General features: G+C 31.2%; 1 protein-coding gene across 2 annotated transcripts; it reads left to right on the forward strand.

Annotated features, from left to right (window-relative positions):
* Positions 1 to 9,536: 9,536 nt before the first annotated feature.
* On the forward strand, positions 9,537 to 11,458 carry LOC149893461 (uncharacterized). Of its 2 annotated transcripts, XM_090074690.1 has the most exons (3): positions 9,537 to 9,821; positions 10,036 to 10,094; positions 10,421 to 10,459. In XM_090074690.1, exons 1-3 carry the CDS (start codon positions 9,609 to 9,611, stop codon positions 10,428 to 10,430), a joined length of 282 nt encoding a protein of 93 aa, XP_089930816.1. In that variant the 5' UTR covers positions 9,537 to 9,608; the 3' UTR covers positions 10,431 to 10,459. The 2 variants fall into 2 exon arrangements, with proteins under 2 accessions (XP_089930816.1, XP_089930811.1); XM_090074685.1 differs by having other exon boundaries at positions 9,537 to 10,094; positions 10,421 to 11,458.
* The last annotated feature ends 6,134 nt before the right edge of the window (positions 11,459 to 17,592 follow it).

Consider the following 17,592-nt stretch of genomic DNA (forward strand, 5'->3'; position numbering starts at 1 on the left):
TATATATATATATATATATATATATATATATATATATATATATATATATATATATATATATATATATATATATATATATATATATATATAGACCTATATATTTCTACTAACTCACCTTCAAATCAGTATTTTGATTAGTAGCTTTGTAAAACCAACGTAATTCTTGGAGCGTTTATTTTTTTCACATTCTTTTACCCTTTTGGAAGCCAATGCCCTATTTTGGGGACCAGAAAATTTTTTACGATTCATTATTAACAGTTACTGTAAATAACCGTACGCATCAATAAAATAATAGCATGGTCAACTACGCAAGCTCATCAAAAAATTATAAACTCAATCTCAAAAAGCTAATGTCATAAATCAATATTTCAATAGTTAAATATAAATCTTAAACATGAATTACCATAAATAAGTTGATCGTAAAGATTTGAAAAATATTTACTATTACTTTGTAAATTCTGAATAGCATTATTTCTAAATTGTATTCACAGTTTGTTATTGCTAATTATCAACGTTTACGTTTTTTTTACTTAAGTCTGATGAATGCGAAAATCTCAAGGGAGATTTTTAATTTAATAGTGTATAAGAGTACGAAATCAATGATGAGTTCGCATTTAAAATTTTTTCGAGGAATTAAAAATAATGATATAGCGCGAGTAATATATACATTTCAATTATGGCATTTTAAGATTAAAAAAACTATTTTTATTTTACTTCGGCATCAGGCGCCCCATCGACATCTGCCACCCGGGACAAACTGTTTTTTGGCTCCCCCCCCCCCCCCTCTCGGCGGCCCTGCGTTGAACAGAACAACAGAGCTGATTTCCTTTTAACTATTATTCAGAGTTCGATTTTTTAGAATTACGTAAAGAAAGAACTACAATCATTTTGTCGGTTGACAAGTAAACTCATTAAGTACAGTTTTATGGGAAATTGACTTTTATACACTATGATACCCAAATATTAATAACATATTGCAAGAAAAAGTCACTACGTGCGTAAATTAATCGGAAATAGTAGTATTTTATCTAGAGATATCACATTGATATCTCGATAAACGGAATTTTAATAAAGTAAACTAACTAAAACTTGATTATTTCAAATTAGCTGCAGTGTCACTTAATGAATTTTACTTGTCAATAGACGATATAAAACTCATTCATTCAAAATAATTAACAAAATTAATTTTCAATAATTGGTGGCTCTCTTACTGAGAGATTTTTCATTAACATTAATGGAATTTATCAAATCGATAATAGTTTTTTCCCGAAGAGCAAGAGCAGCTTTAAAAAAATAAATTCTTCGTCTTAATATTAATATAAACCTTTTGGAAAAGCGCAAGAAGCGTTTGTTTGTAAAGTTTTTAACATACATTACACAAATTCAAAGTTAAAATGTGCTTTAATTAAGCATCATTATTCAAAAATTAAAATGTATAAACATAAGATTTAGTATTTTGGCATACTTATTATCAAAAAATTTAAGTTTTTCAACTAAATTTTAGTAAAAACAAGACTTCGTGATGTAATGACAAAGTAGATTTGAATGTTAGACTGTTTGAGTTCGTGTCCCAAGCACAACGTTATGCAACGCAATCAGTAAATTGTCGTCCGTGCGATAAATACTTTTGTTAAAGCAAAGGCGTTCGGTGTTTCCATTTAATGTAAATGAAAACACCGAATGATTTTTATTTTTAATTAGAGCATCCCGCCATCGGATTCGGTGGGAACCTCGTACGAGATTTACGAGACTTACGACGGCGATGCAGCGGTTTATACGCAAAAGTGCGTATTTAGATTATTTTCCATCGTAAAAATACGCGAACGATGGTCAAAATAAAATACTGCAATTAATCGGAAAAACCTACATAGAACTTTTGGAAAAATAAAAACATCGAAATTCTCACGAGGTTTCTCGAGGAAGGATGATTTATAACGAGATTTCACTGTAAATACGAAGTATTTCTAATAATACGAGATATTTGATTAAATTTCGATGGTAATCTGTAAATAGAGTGAATTAACTGTAAAAACGAAATAGATTTTCGCACGATCCCTCCGCAATTAAACACTCCATCACTCCTTTGGAAATTAATTTCCGAAGGAGAGAAAACTAGTAAAGCTGTAAAAGCTGTAATTTGATTAAGGTTTTTAAATTTAGTTCCTACAAACCTATTAGGGATAGCACTTTTACTTACTTTGATGTCAAAAAGTTACTTAAACAAATACTACTTTACATAAACTTAGATTAAATTATCAACTATATGTACATTCAAAAGTAATTCATTTTTTAAAAAGTGGCATAGCAAAATAATATATTACATGTAAAAATTAACTACATAAAGTAAATTTTAAAAATGCGTAACTGTTACTTTTTAAAGTAATTTATTATTGCTAGTAAAAGTCATTAACATAAAAATGTTATTTACTTTTTCTTTGTCAATTTAAAAGTAATTCATGTGAAAGTAATTTACTTTAAAAAGTAATTTAGATTTAGATGCTTTGCGAAATGTAAGTAAAATGTAAAAAAAAAAAAGATTTAATCTTTTTATTTTTTTTTACATTTTACTTACATTTCGCAAAAATGTTCGCAAAGTATTCCGATATTTTATGACGGTTTGTGGTGGATTGCAAAATTTTGCTTAAATTTGCGAAAACCTCCTAATTATAGATAAATACATCGGAAATATCACAATATTACAAGTTTACACTGTAAATACGATTTATCGTCAAATTACGCGAAAATATCGTACGATAATAAGTAAATCTCGAAATATATCGGAGAGTGCGTGAAGTTCTCCTCATCGGTCTCGGCTACATCGCACCTCTGATGTTATACCATTCCTCACCATCATATCACATCGCAGTCACCTTTATATACTATTTCTCACATCGGAGTTTATGCATTTACGCAATTTCCAATTGCGGAATGCTCTAATTTCAATGTACAAGATCATGCACCTATAAGAGGTGGACGTGCTACCTATTCTTTTTTTTGCGAACCACGCTCGTTGCTCATTGTTACAAATCTTTTGCTTTAAACAATAGAAATTAAATTATATTAAAGTTTGTCGGATTCGTCGAAAATTTTTAGTCTCGCCTAACCAGTCTTATCAATTTCCTTTTACTTATTAAAGATAACAGCAATAGAAATAAGTTTTAAGCTTATTTTTATATAGATAGACATTCTTAATAACGCTAGTTAGACATTCTTAATAACGCTGATGATAATATAGAAATTGAGATCATTTACTTAACTACTTTAGTACATGTATAACTTGAGATATAATAAGTAATACAAAATATCAACCTGTTTTGTAGCTACCTAAAGCACCACAATGGTTTCATGTCCAGGGAAGTACTCCATCTACTATATTGCTGTAGACTTCCTTTTCATGAATATTATAGAATTTTCTATTCTACAAAAACAAATGGATTATTATGTGCCTTTTATGACAATTGAAATAATATACGAAATATGAAAAACAAAAACATGAAATATCTGGCCGCATTTTGCAAGATAATTATAAGTTTGAATAACTTTTTAAAAGATTTTGCATTATCAAATGAATTATAAAAAATCCCATTCGAAAATACACCTACTAAAAAGTAATGCATAGTGGAATATATATTATGGAGCTTATAGAGTAGTCGAGGCAAAAAATGGCGACATATCGGAAAAAATACTCAAAAAATACACAAAATTAAGGCTGGTGAATGAAGGACCAAGGTATTGAATGAAATCAGATCTTGACAAAAACTTTTATTTAAGCTTTTTTATATTTCGCTATACTTTTTTTAGTCATTTTTAAACTATCCTTACAGGTCAATTTCATATTGACGGAACTTTGTTTACATGAAAAAAGTACCCAAACTTAAAAATGTTTATCTTGGAAAAATGATGAAAATCTGTTCGTGCCGCTCTAATTTCCTTTACCTTGGTGTAATTTTTTTAGTAATTTGCCAACGCGTGAAGTAGTTACTTTATCCTGAACAGTCTTATAAAACAAATGCTATAAAAGCTTAAACTAATACCACGTGATCAGAGCTTCTGTTTTAAAACTGTGGGCAGCCATTTTGATAGATTTTTTTGTTGACGGGTGAAAATTTAGAATTTGTCGGAAACTCGCATGGCTCGCTGATTTCTGCGGCCTCTTTGATGTAAAACAATAGGTTGCACGTTCATCTCTTATAGGTCCATGACAAGATGTAATTGACAATAATAATGATTCAGCCAGCTGGTCGATCAGAATTGCTGATACCCTTTGAGTGGAGCGTGTTAAACTCAGATCCAACAAGGTAACTTGATTCGACTTTCCTCTGAACAATGAACGGCGTCGCTCCACAGAAGATTATTACTCTCGTGTTCTCAGAAATGGCGAAAAGTCGGATGAAACTGGCTTGTTTATTCAAAGCAAACTGATGCAGTATTTTGCTTTTCATGCAAGCTGTTTGGGGTGTCAGCTTCTAACCTAGCGAATAATTGGCTTTCTGCATGGCATCATCTTTCGCGAAGTCTGAAAAAGCATAAAAAAGAGCCAAAATCGCTTAGATTGCATTCAAAAATAGAACCTTTTGCGCACCACTTTGAATGACATTGGATGCTTTTAATCAAAAGATCATTCAGAGAGAGTGAGGTCATTGGCTGAAAGTCGTTGAACAACTTCTGTCCATTGTGCAATACTTAGCAAGAAGAAATCTGCCATTTCGCGGTAATGTCGAAAAATTTAGCAAAATGATTCAGTTATCGCCGAGCATATTCGACGAATTCGTCAAAAAAAAAATTATTCTACTACTAATTAGGAAAAAATATTCAAAAAGAACTGATTGAACTAATAGCAAAAGAAGTTTTACTGCAGATCATTTCAGTGATAAATCTATCGAAATATTACTTCATTATGTTGGATTGTACGCCCGATGTCGCCAGGTTTGAGAAAATTTCATTATTCGAATATCGATGTCACTTCTGAAGAAATATCGATGTCAACTTCTGGAGAAATATTGATGTCAAAGAATATTTTCTCGGTTTTTTGAATGTCAAGGATACGACAGGTAAAGGTTTAACAGAAACGGTGTTGATGTTTCTGCATTAAAATGGGGTGGATATTAAAAGCTGCAGAGGACAAGCTTACGACAATCGAAGAAACAAGAATTGCAATAAGAGTGGTGTGCAAGTAAGAATTTTAGAAGTTAATAACGGTGCTTTATATTTGCCGTGTGGCAATCACAATTTGAATCTGGTCATCTGTGATGCAGCTCCTTCATCGACTTCATCATTCTTCGGATTGCTGCAAAGATTTTATGTTTTTGTTCATTGTCCACTCATCGGAGGGAAATTCTTAAACAGCATTGCCAGTTTACTGTAAAGAATTGTCCGAAACCCGTTGGGAATGTAGAGTTGATTGCACAAAGGTTTAGTAGATGTAAAATAGGGGTTTTAACTCAGCAGTAAGACTCTCAGGTAGCCCTCTGAAGAAGCCCTCTGAGGAGATGTAAAAGAAGGGTTTTAACTTAGCAGACCTCAGCTAAGCTAGCCTTTTTCTCACGATGAACACGTTCACGTCGACAGATGCGGCTCCAGACAAGGCACGAGTTATGTTTATAGTTATACCACTACCAAAGTTTCCCAGTTTTAAGTCTGAACCATGAAGTTTTTGATTGCTTGTGCGGAAGTCAATAGCGTGGAACTTTCGGTTACCTGCATACCAATCATTAAAGATAAATGTTTGGGCGAATAACTCGTTAGAGACCATATTTATCTCAGGAGAAGCGATGCGATTAGTACCAGTGAGGCAGCGACATGTTTCTTCAAACATTTTGTGAGATAACAAGCCGTTCGAGTATAACTCGAATTTTAAAATTGCGATATCCACCCTCATAGGGTTAGGTGCAGGTAAGATCTTTTCTGGTTGACGCGCGAAATTGGGAAAGCTGGGGCAGGCAATCACGACGTATTTAAGGCCGTCACATCACACCAAACAACCAGCCGGTCAATGTACCTATTTTCAGGATTCACCTATGGCGTATGATTTTTTCCAGAGCCAGAGCGAAGCGTCCTTGAGAACTTATAGCGATTTCTGCCACAAGTGAGCAGAAGAAACAGTCTCAAACTCGAACGCTATACTATTGAGAGAGTAGTTCACAGCTGCTCCTGTGTCAGTTGAGATGATAACCTGTGATCGATTGCTGAATACAATCTATATTGCAGTTGATCCCCAAATCTTAAGGGATGGAAAGGACCTTTACCTGTAACCATTTCAAAGTCGAAAGGAGTGCAGTACTTTGATGAGTTCCTACCGTGAGCCGTAACACCACCAGTATTCGGTTCAGTGACAACAGCCAGAGAAGATCCAGATCTTATTATGGTCAGATTGCCAGGATCTGCTAGATCATTACAGCTCGTTACGAAACGAGAGTTGAGGTCCGTGCCTCTTCTTTGAGTAACATTATAGACCAGATGTACGCTGCCAGGCACCACTGCCATTTCTCTGCTTAGGCTTGGGAACCAAATTTGCAATGTTTGACCAGAAGGGCTTGCTATAGAGCTGATGGACAAAGTTGAAATGTTATCAACCTTTTACCACGAATAGCGTGCCGCGTCAGCACGTCCCTTGTGGAGTCGAGCTGCGTACCATACATACCTGATAGAGAAGCTATCTATGGCTAATGTGAGATACATTATTTGAAGAAGAACTGCCTTTCCAATAGAGGTGGCTACATAAATATGACTGAATAAGAGACATTCGAGGAGTGGAGACATATTATAAACTATCTTCACTATATTATAGCCCAAAAGGGTACTGGAACGATATGCCTGCCATCAAGAAACTCACAGCTGCCGCAAATGTTTCTGAGAGGTTTGCTGGCAAATGGTTAAGGAAGCAGGCCAAACGGCAGATCTACTTGCAGGCACCTCACTACATACCTAGACCCATGGTTGGTAAGTGCAAACCTAATGCAGTCCACCAAGTGGACTTACTGTATCTGCCACACGACAAAGTTGGCAGGCGCACGTATAAATATACTCTGGTGGTTATCGATGTGACTAGTCATTACAAGGAAGCGGAGCCACTCACTAGCAAGACCGCAATAGAAGCAGCAGATTCCATGCAAGCGGCATATATCCATTCAATAGTCACATTATTGAGGATGAATATTTTGCACTGTCTGAGGTTTATCAAGGAAATACTGTAAACATCGTATCAGAAACTAACGTCAGTAGCACTAGAAAAGATAAGCGAAATCAAACAGTGACTAAGCCTAGTATATTGATATCAGTCAATCACTATTTGCCACCGTACACAGTCTCAAGGTCGACCATCGAGCTCTGTCGCCGACTCTTGTCCAACAAATATCGCCAATATAAAGACAAAGGTGACTGCAAAAACCAGATTCAAGAATTTTTGAAGAAATCACCTCAATACCAATTCAGATACACACACACACACACACACACACACACACACACACACACACACACACACACACACACACACACACACACACACACACACACACACACACACACACACACACACACACACACACACACACACACACTCACACACACTCACACACACACACATACACACATATGTATATATATGTATAAACACACACAGAGTTTGCAAATCTAGAAGGGTGAGAAATTTTAGTGAGTTAAAAAAAAAAGCAGATTCAGAGGGCCAAATATTTTTACTTTACCCAGGCCTGTCCATTTTAGAAAAAGTGTGAGTAAAGACTTTGTTAATATGCATATTCAATCACACATATTCCGCGATTGTGTGCATATAGTTTAGTCAGAGGCGATTTTTAATGAAATATTAGCCTTTTAATCGAAAATTTTAAATTAAAACAAATAGCAACGTTAGAGTTTTGCTACTAAAACTTCAAGATTAAAACAAGTTCAAGCTTCACTGGCTATTTTTCGCTTAAACTTAAGTTACACTGCCAAAATATGACGTAATGTCCAACCAATAAAAGTTCATAACAAATAATAGTAATGACAATACGGTGAGCAAACATACATTTTTATTACGCCAACACATTTATTTTGTCTTTGATTGGTCAGAAAAACTGCTGATTTAAAACATTTCTTTGGTGTCACAGTAATTACAATGTGTCATTGACGTCATCTGGTGTAATAAATGTTTGGTTAGAAATATAAGCGCAAATTGATAAATTATTTACTTTAAGTTTATTTTATATATTAAAAACAATAAAATGAAATAACGTTAAGGAATGAGAATTTTTTTTTTAACAACAAAATTCCCATGTAAATATAAAATATATCTTTTTATATTTAAATTCAAAGTCTTCGTTCGGTTTTAGTAACTCTGTCCCAGTAAATTCCCAGCCAACTGGATCTTTTCCTAAAGAATAAAAAAAAATGTAATACCAAAGCTAGAGTTCAAAAACAACATCAATTATGAAGCAATGAATGCAGCCGTTAATTATCTAGCGCACTAAAGCCAATCAGGAATTACTTAAAAGAATTAGCTAAAGCCAATCAGCAATTACTCTTGCAAAAAAAACCAATTATCACACAGAAATTACTAAGAAAGGAAGCGCTCCAAACAATTTTTTGAAAAGAATTTGATCGATTCATTCAATCAATACACATTATATCAAAAACCATTTTTCTCTAAATTGTTTAAAAAACGTGTTTCATAAAGTTCAATTAGAATACTGATAGAAACTTTTTGGACACGCTCGGACACAATTACCAATATCTTAACTGATGGAAAGTCACATCAAAGCTCCATGCTTTGAAAATTTTCCTTTTTATTTTTTTTTTCACTTTAAGGATTAGTTAGAACTTAAAATTTGAATTCTGTTACAATTATTACTTAGTAATATTTTTTTGTCATCCTTGTAGTCATTTGTCGCCGTAGATATACGTGACTTATATACTTACGCCCTCAGTCTCTTACAGACATGGTATAGATGTTATGTAACAAGTATCTTAAACATATATTGTTATATAAATATGTAAATAAATGTGTGTGTGTGTGTGTGTGTATATATATATATATATATATATATATATATATATATATATATATATATATATATATACATATATATATACATACATACATATATACATATGTACATATATATGTATATATGTATATATATATACAAATATACATATATATACATGTATACATACATATAAATACACATGTATGCATATATATACATGTATGTATACATGTGTATATACACATGTATACGTACATGTATATACGCGTACATGTATTATATATATATATATATATATATATATATATATATATATATATATATATATATATATATATATATATATATATATATATATATATATATATATGTATATGTATGTATGTATATATTTATATATAATACATTGTATTTGTTTAAATACTTGTCTAATGTTTCATGGTTTTAAATTCCTCTCCCCCCCCCCGGAATTTATTAGTTTGTTTTCAAAGACAATATCAGTGTTATAAGCACCAATCAGGTTCATCGCATTAAGAAACTTATTTAAATATTCATCGCGGATTGAAATTTTTGCCTTTCACGGTAACATTTAAGAGAGGGAGAAGATTTTGTTTAAAAGGCATGATACCAACAGAAATTCTTTCTTTTCCTAACGTACTTTGTAATCTTGAAGCACCGTGCGACAGAAGATACAAACTGAATAATGAAATTAAATCTTCAAAGTTATATACAGATAGTATTTCAATAGCGAGCTATGTTGTCAAAAAGCGTCTTGGAATTGAACAAAAGTACAGTAAAATAGGCGAAAAAGTTTTTGAATTATGTATTGAAGTGGTACGTAAACATGAAACATTTTTTAATAACCTTCCGAATGAGTTAAATATTACAAATGATACGGCCGAGGTTGTAATAAAAACTGTCATGAAGAATGTTTTACAAGAATCAGTCAATTTTGGAAGAATAGCTTCCATTTTAACTGTTTGTATGATAGTCAGTGAATATTGTTATAAAAACAAAGCTATGTCAGATAAAGTATGTTTAATTGTAGAAACCACTGCTGAAGTCATTTTTGAAAATAGAGAATGGTTTGAAGCTAATGGTGCATGGGTAAGGTTGTTTGTAGACATTTGCTTTTTACGTATGTGTGTATATATTTATGTATACATACATGCATACATACATAAATAAACACATGCATACATAAATACATACATACATACATACATACATACATACATACATACATACATACATACATACATACATACATACATACATACATACATACATACATACATACATACATGCATACATAAACACACAAGCATGCATACATACATATACTCATGCATACATGTATGTTTTTTAATGCTTATATGCATCCAGGTTTATGTACAGAAATTGGTAATGCATTTCTTTTCATTTCTGTTAAGGATGGACTAATGAAGCATTTTAGTAGCACTAGTGACTTTCTTTGGAAAAGTTTTGTAGTTACAACTGTTGGTCTAGGTGCAATGGCTGGTCTATTGTATGTAAAATCCTGAAGCTTGTGCTTGACAGCTCCTAATTTTCCCAATATGGAGCTCATATTTAACACTGCATGTTATGTAAAAATTCTTAAGTGAATCTTTGTATTCATTTTTTGCTTTTGATAGAAAAAGTTAATATAAAGATTCTATTTGTTTAAAAACTACTCATGTTCGGTATTCTTCTGTATTCTACATAATTTGTTTTCTTTCAAACTTTTGGAAAAATGTTAAATAGGCTGGAAAACCTGTTTTTATTTAAATGCGATATCCTTATTTTGTTATCCAGTTCATATATATGTGTACATGTATGTATGTATGTATGTATGTGTATATATATATATATATATATATATATATATATATATATATATATATATATATACACACACACAGACACACATATACATGTACATATATACGCATAGTGATAAGGCTTTTTATGTATATTTACTTTGTAAGGTTTGTATAGATATATGTATAAGAATGAATTTTTGTGCATTAGGTGTTAAATTCTATAGTGAGCAGGGTGTTAAAGATTGCTATTTGTTAGAATTTTTTAAAATCGAAATTGAAGATATTACCTCCTCTAAGTTTTTTCATAATTGGTAACAAAGTTTTTTTTTTGTTTTTTTTTTTTGCATAATTGGTAACAAAGTTGTTTTATTTTGCATATTTTTAAAGCCAGTTTTAAAGTGCTGTGTATTTCTTTGTAATTTCTTATCTTGTAATAATGTGGAATAATGTTTACCAATCACACCAATGGTGTCTCAGTATGCACTACGTGCATTATTATCATTTTTCTTTTTTTTCTTGCTTTAGAACAGTAAATGTTGTAATGTGAAGTTTCTTCATATTTGAATGTTATATTTTGTTTTGATTTTACATTTTGTATTTCCTACACTTTGTAATGTTGACAAAAGTAAATTGCTTTACATAGATAAACAGTTGTACGTTTTTTTTACATTTGAGGAGAATTTGATGTGAGGGGGGGAAGACCTTTTGTTCGCTTTTTATAGGCACTTTTGTGTTACGAAAGTTAGTAAACTACGTCAAAACGTCACGAATGTTAAAAAAATCGATTAGTTTGTGTATTTCCTATACACTTTGGTTGAACGCAAACAATTTTTGTGCGCAAGAAAAACGTTTTTTATTGCATAAACCAACCTCTAATTTTCTTTTTCAAATCGATCATAATTGTTACCGATAGCCTTCTCCTTAGAAAGACTTTAATATTCGACAATATGTTTAAAACGGCATCAGGAAATTAATCACGATGAATTACATAACGTGCGAAGCCTAATATCCAAAATCAATCGACTGTTGTGTTACTTGTTACAAAAAGTCAGAATCATATTTTAAAGATGCTTTAGTTAATGCCTCATAAAGATGTTTAAACGAATGTAAAGAAAATCTGAAAATGTCTAAATGAGGCATTTGATATTTTTAAAACCGAAGAACAGAATTAATTTAAATTTCGTCTATTAGGGCGAAAATATCTTTATTAAGTGTTCAAAATGATAGCGAAATATTATATATAGAATACCGAAATACTACAGCACCCCTGATGGGGTGCTGTAGTATTTCGATATCCTTTTAACTTAACTTGCGCTGTTGCCAAGTGTTTTTTCGTAGTTGTTTCATCGTTTATTGATTTGTTCGCAGTGTTCGTATTATCAACAGTTGTATCGGTTTATCATTCATTTAGTTCTGCGCAGTGGCGTTTGAATGTTAGTGTCGTAATCTCATTATATATATATATATATATATATATATATATATATATATATATATATATATATATATATATATATATATATTACTGTAGAAATTAGACCATTTACATTTTTTTTCTAAATATTAACAGTTTTACAACCCTATTGTTTCATGATAAATAACTGCGAACCTCGTGTTTTATAATAAATAGTTACTAACCTCGTGCTTCATGAAGAATAGCTACAAACCTCGTGTTTCATGATAAAACTTAGTCGTTTTTTATAAAGTATGATATTTGAAAACATTGAAAAATGTCAAGTAGATCTGAGCCATGTTCATGGGAACTGTTCTTAAATTCTTTGGTAAAAAATCATGATTTTTATTTAAAAGCTGATTTTTCGAACCTAACGAAGCTTATTAGATTCTTGGATTTTCTGATGGAGCATCTCTAATGAGACAAATGGAAAGTTTAAAGAATAATAGTCAACATCTAGCTTATCATCATGGGCTTTAAATGCAAATTGACCTATAAAATAATTGTCCGCCATGAAACTTATTCCATATGTTTGCAATAAAAACCTTTTTTTCGTTTCTCATAAATTATGACTGTAAAGCATGCGAAGAGTCTAAAATATTCAAAAAGAAAGCTAAGGTCATATTTGTAATTGCTATTGCGTACGAGTTTTTGAAACCTGGTTTACGAAAATAACGTTCAAGAAGTTCATAACATTTCATCGCGCTGTTTATCGTAGCAAAAAAAATGATCATCAGAAAAGAATAACAAGTAAACTTTGACCCCTTTTTTTTTTTTTTTTTTTAATCTTTGTAATTTTGACTTTTTAAACTTTTAAAAAAAAACTCTGATTCTATAACTGCGTTATCAAGGAAAACACAGACCAGATCAGTATCAGGGGTGAGGTTTGGGATAGACGTCAATACCGCTATTCATCCTTACTGTGCAACTTGTAGTTTCGGCGAGGTCCGCCATTTATTTCATTAAATATCCCGTTAGAAAAGAAGTTTTTTATGTCGTCGAAATCCTTTTTTTTTTTTTTTTATGACAAAAAGATAAAATATTGGTTAATAATTAGGCTTATCATTTATAGCACACTTTGTAAAATTTTATAACTTGTAGTTATTTGAAGTGTAAGCTGGGTCTAAACATCTGCTAAGTTCTATACCGTGACATTCAAATGAAACCTTTTTTTTTATATATATAAAAATATCAGTCATTTAGTTATAAAAAAGAGTGTTTCTAAAGTCTAGGCAAAGTGTTGAGGGCGAAAATGGAGAAGTTGAATAAATAATTTATAAAACTTGATTTACGTTAAGGACCAGGCCCCTAAATTTGGAAACAAAAAAAAATAGTTTTAAAAACTGATATTTTCACAACTTTTAATATAAAAAATTTAAGATTACTTATAAAAATACTTGTTTAGAAATTAAATTCACTTTGCTCAAAAATCAACAAATAAAGATTGAAGACTGTCTTCATGATCTGGATCTCCTCCTGTCTCACCTGGTTTGTTTTAAACTTTAATGATTTCTCTTTATTGTTCAGCAATGACGCCCAATCCTTAACTATCATGCTCAACATATAAATGTTCAAGACGCAGTAGAATATAGATTTTAAAATTCGTATTGATTGCTAAGTTAATGAACCGGAATCCAGATAAAGTTACAAAATTCAAGTATCGATGCAACTCATAACATCTTTCAAGAATAATTTTACAAACTTATTTCTACACTTTCACTGTATTTATAATAAAAGTTACCAAAAATATTTCTGACAAAAAAGCTAAAGCTTCCTTCAGAACATAAACCAGATCATTTTTCAGAGTACCCAGATTCACCTTCTCCATAATTTGCCTCATGCTATAATTAATAGGTATAATTCTCATGTTATAATTATTAGGTATAATTCTCATGTTATAATTATTAGGTATAATTATCATGTTGTAGTTATTATGTATAATTATCATGTTATAATTATTAGGTATAATTATCATGTTATAGTTATTAGGTATAATTATTATGTTATAGTTATTATGTATAATTATCATAATTAGAAATGTATAATTATCATGTTATAATTAGATTTAGAAAGATCATCTTCATCTTCATTATTAGAAATTGCAACAGTAAAAAATGTTCCACTACCAAAAACATTTAATATTTTTTTAAACAATGATTTTCCTTCATTCAGATACGAAAAAAGACTACCATTGAATCTAGAGCACACGATTTTACTAAATCTAGCACAAAATAAGATGTTTTCTAAGCATAGATAAGGTCTCGCTGGTCTCACTCATTTATTTGCTTTTTACAGTCCTAATATCAGCACTCCAGAACATTCAGAGAAACGACCATGAATGTAAGACTCTACGGATAATTCACATCCAAAACCTTTACAAAGAATTGCCCTTTCAGAACCAACCTAGTAAATGCATTTTGGTTATAGAAATATAAGATTACTTTACAGGTTGCCAAAACAAAGTTTTTTTGTTGTTTTTTTTTGTATGAATTTGAAAAAAGTTTACAAAATATTTAGAAAAATGCTTTTCACCTGTTCAGCTTGAAAAAAACGTAGAGCAAATATTATAATTCTATCAACAGCACTTTTGGAATAACAGCTGTGCGACTAAAACCAGGTGGAAGAAAAGTAACTCTGTTAAAACGTAAAATGGCTTCAGGTTTGGGTACAGTTATCGCATCAGGAAAAAGGAGACTGCTACAACAGTTACTCCTCAGAAAAGTTTTTCTCTTATACAATTTTGAAATATATCTTTCTATAAAAAGTAAGGTTCGGCGTTTGGCGTTGGGAATTTATCGGAACGACGCCATTAAAACTTCCGAACATCATATCCAAACTTTCGGAAATTTTTTTCGGAATATTTTCCGATAATTTTTATTAAAAAAAAAAAGTAAAATTAATTTTTTGAGTTTAAAGAAAAAAAAAACAAAAAAAAAAACAGGAACAATGCAAGTTTTTTTCTCTCTGTTTTAATGCTATAAGAATAAACAATATTCTACAATTTTTTTTTTTTTTTTTAGTTCCGCAAGAAGATTCAGTTTTTATATAGACATGTATGCATATATAATGATTTATTTATAGAATAATTCTATAAATGTTTTATAATATTTTTTCGTATATTATTATAATGTAGCTACTTTCAAAAGATTGCATTGCATTTTTTTTTATCGCTTTTAATAATTTAACGTTATAAAAAACCAGTTTAAATATAAAAGAATATTTGTTGGCTCCAAATGATAGCAATAAAATTAAACTATTTCGAAAAGTATGTTGTTTTCAAGTAAAACTAAAGTTATTAAAATATTTTGATAAATTTAATCTGAATTTTAAAAATTAAATATTCCCATCTTTCCGGAATAAAATTTGATTGCAAAGTTACGTCACATAATTTCGGAATACCGATCGCAAAATCCGATCTTTTAAAATATCGAAAACCAAATGCAGAGGCTTAATAAAAAGGAAGAAAGCTAGGGAAGAGAATAGGAATGTAAAGATTATTAAATATACCTTTGCTACTATGGCGACCCCTTCACCACGATGAAAGTCCGCTTTTTAAGCATGTAAAGAAATCTCCAGTCAGTCAGACAAACGACATATGGTTGATATTCGAATATTCAAGAAAGATTAAGACTTGAATTTGCAGTTTTTAAGTTTTCATTTATATTTTATAACAACTTAGAACCTCATTCTAAATTGTTCCCAAATAACAAAAATATATGGGTTCATGATTTCTTGAGAAAACCATTTTGTGAAAAAGTCTGTTAGCAATTTCAGTTATATTAATCTGAGGTAAATATTTAATCTAGGAAATTAGGTAGTGAGGTTGTTACAGAGGGTAATCCAATCCGTAACAATCCCGTCAAAAGATGGTTAAAATAGTTTTTCCAAAGTTAAAGAATTTTAGCGGAGAACATCAATTTTTTTTGAACTCTTTAAAATTCAAAAAAAGTATGATGGCAAAAACTATGAAAATAAATGATGGCAGCTTTTCATAAATAGTATGTTTTTGCTGTAATTAAGCCTCACTTCTAAAAGAAAAGTATGTATTGGTTTTTAATTGTTTTAACAGTAGAAAAGATAGCTTTTTCTTTTTTAAGCAACACATCATGCTAGAAAACAGTAAAAATAACAGTAGGTTGCTGAGGTTCATGGAACTGCTGTTAGTCAAGATATCATAAGAAGAAGACTTCGTGCTTTAAATTTACGAATTCGGGTAGCAACTTCTGGTCTCAGATTGTCAGTAGACCATTGAAGAAACAGAGAGACCATTGCAAGGAGGCATACGAGTTGGGGAACTCATGATTGGAGGCAGGTCTTATTTACAGATGAGTCAACGTTTTGCCTTGTATGTTCTGATCGCCGCCCAAGAATGTACAGAAGGACGAATGAAAGGTATTACGCTGACAAGATTCGAAAAACCACATTATATGGAGACGGCTCATTGATGGTATGGGGGGAGGGGGGGAGGAATATCTTTTTATTGCTGATGGTGGACGTCTGACTTCTCAAAGATACATAGCAGACATTTTAAAACCTTTTGTGGTACCTTTTGCACCGTATATTGGAGATGAATTCCTTCTCATGCAGGATAATGCTAGACCACATGCGGCATATATTATTACCGATTATTTAAATAATGAAAACATTCAAGTTTTTAAGTTGGCAACTAGCAGTCCAAGGATGAACTCAATGGAGCTTTTGCAAAGGTGAATGTAAATTGGGAACATTGGGAGGTAATGGGACATCGGATTAGAAGCCAACATCCACCTAACAGTTTAGACGAAAGGTGACAAAGACTTATCCGAATGTGGGAAAATATCCCTCAAGAAACAATTAGATCTCTAATTGAAAGTATGCCAAAGCGCTGTCAGGCTGTAGTAATATCTAGAGGTGGTGACACTAGTTATTTATCAAAATGTCAAAAATGTTTCAAAAGAGGCTGTACTCGTCTGCATAACAATAATAATCGTTTTGCTTTATTTTGTTAAAAGAACCGTATTTTTTTGGTCTTAGTTCGTTTTTTTTTACAATCCATAAGTCAAATTTATTATCATCATCGAAATAATTCTTTATATGTGTTCTATTCTTAAAATGCTTTTCAAAATGTATAATAACATTGACGATAATTAAAATAAATCGTGTATATGGCGCGTATCGTATAAATGGCGCGTATCGCGTATATGGCGCGTTTTTGCGGTTAAAGGTAAAAATTCAAATTTAAATTTAATTGAATTCCTTTCTTTACAAAAGGAAAATTTAAAAAAATAGTTTTAATTTCCATTTATTAACTAAAAAAAAAAAAAAAAAAGAAAAGTAATTTTTAAACTGA

This window comes from Hydra viridissima, unplaced genomic scaffold (assembly GCF_058129835.1).
Source record: "Hydra viridissima isolate aposymbiotic clone 2 unplaced genomic scaffold, HvirCarnegie_v1 scaffold_1, whole genome shotgun sequence".
NCBI lineage: Eukaryota > Metazoa > Cnidaria > Hydrozoa > Anthoathecata > Hydridae > Hydra > Hydra viridissima.